General features: G+C 40.9%; 1 protein-coding gene across 1 annotated transcript; it reads left to right on the top strand.

Moving 5' to 3' along the window:
• Positions 1-1,015: 1,015 nt before the first annotated feature.
• On the top strand, positions 1,016-1,304 carry LOC122527219 (cytochrome P450 9e2-like; the record flags this gene model as incomplete). The annotated part of the gene is made up of 1 exon (XM_043651208.1): positions 1,016-1,304. A coding segment is annotated over exon 1 (168 nt), but the record flags the coding sequence as incomplete, so codon positions are not given.
• Between the last annotated feature and the right edge of the window lie 3 nt (positions 1,305-1,307).

Raw genomic sequence — 1,307 nt, 5'->3', positions numbered from 1 at the left:
TTTTTTTTTTTTTTTTTTTTTTTTCTTTATATACGCGATGGCAATTTTAATCTGGAGCTCGTGCAAATGTAGGACGCCTGACGTCACAATTCGATAATTACTTTGCTTCGCTTCGCGTCCGAAGATCACGATCAGTTTATGTAACGCGAGAGTTACTCACAATCAACGAAAATCAAATTGAAAGACGTAACGTAAGACATAAATGTACTTCAGTTGAAGTGCTAAAGAGATAATCTCTGTATTTCGATAAAACAGTGAAAAACATATTTCTATATCACGTCAGATACAGCTACTCGATACAATCAATAGAATTTTGCTTTCGAAGCGATCGTTTGACGCAGTGCAATAATGTGCAACAATTATGTTTTTCCTAGAATCAGAATGAAGTTTTCGTTACTCATACCACGTGATTACCATCACGATGTTTTCCAGGAAGTATTACGTATTTACATGCTACGTGCCTTGGAACAAGACAAAATGGATAGCACAATAAAGAATTTACTATGTGAATGATAACTATTTGGAACGAGCTTGTCAGTTTTGTCTGTCTGTTAAGCTCGAGATACGGGAGAAACAAGATGCTAAATGATTTTTTTTTTTTTTCTTTATTAACCACGCTGTTTCTGTTTTTACACTCGAAAATGTATCGCAAAAAAGGATTAATATCGAGATAGTATCTCCTCGAGCCAATCTACCCAGATATGGATATTGCTCAATTAGCGATCGCTGATTTGAAATTTTCCTCTTCGGCAATGATGCAGCAAAATGTCTAATAGCGATATACTCAAGCGCGATAGGCTATCACGAGTGATACAGCTGGTAAAAGCGATGGTAGCACGACCGTGACACAGCATAGCTGGCGTAAATTGGGAAGGAGTTGGAAGACATTGAGACGTTCCTGCACGTCGAAGACATAGTTCCCCTGTATAAAACTGGTTTTCATCGAGTGGCCGTCGTACAATTAGTCTGCTGTCAGAGTGAGCGTCGTCACGCCATTACAGTCACTCGCCGCTGCGTGGATCGCTTTGTCGCTGGTGGCAGTGCTCGTTGCCCTCTATTACTTTACCACGAGGCATTACAATTTGTTCAAGAAGCATGGAATCGTGCACGTTCCGCCGTCACCGCTGTTTGGAAACATGGGACCGTTCGTAACACGGCAGATCACCATGTCGGATTTGATTAAGAAGACTTATCAATTGGATCCCAAAGCGAAATACGTCGGTTTTTACGAATTCCTCACGCCGGTAATAGTCCTGCGCGATCTGGATCTGATCAAGGCCGTCACCATGAGAAACGTCGAACATTTT

The sequence above is a fragment of the Frieseomelitta varia genome, unplaced genomic scaffold, assembly GCF_011392965.1.
Source record: "Frieseomelitta varia isolate USP_RPSP 00005682 unplaced genomic scaffold, Fvar_1.2 scaffold_2137, whole genome shotgun sequence".
NCBI classification, from domain to species: Eukaryota; Metazoa; Arthropoda; class Insecta; order Hymenoptera; family Apidae; genus Frieseomelitta; species Frieseomelitta varia.
The sequence above is the reverse complement of the archived record's forward strand: the minus strand, read 5'-3'. Positions and strand labels throughout refer to the sequence as shown.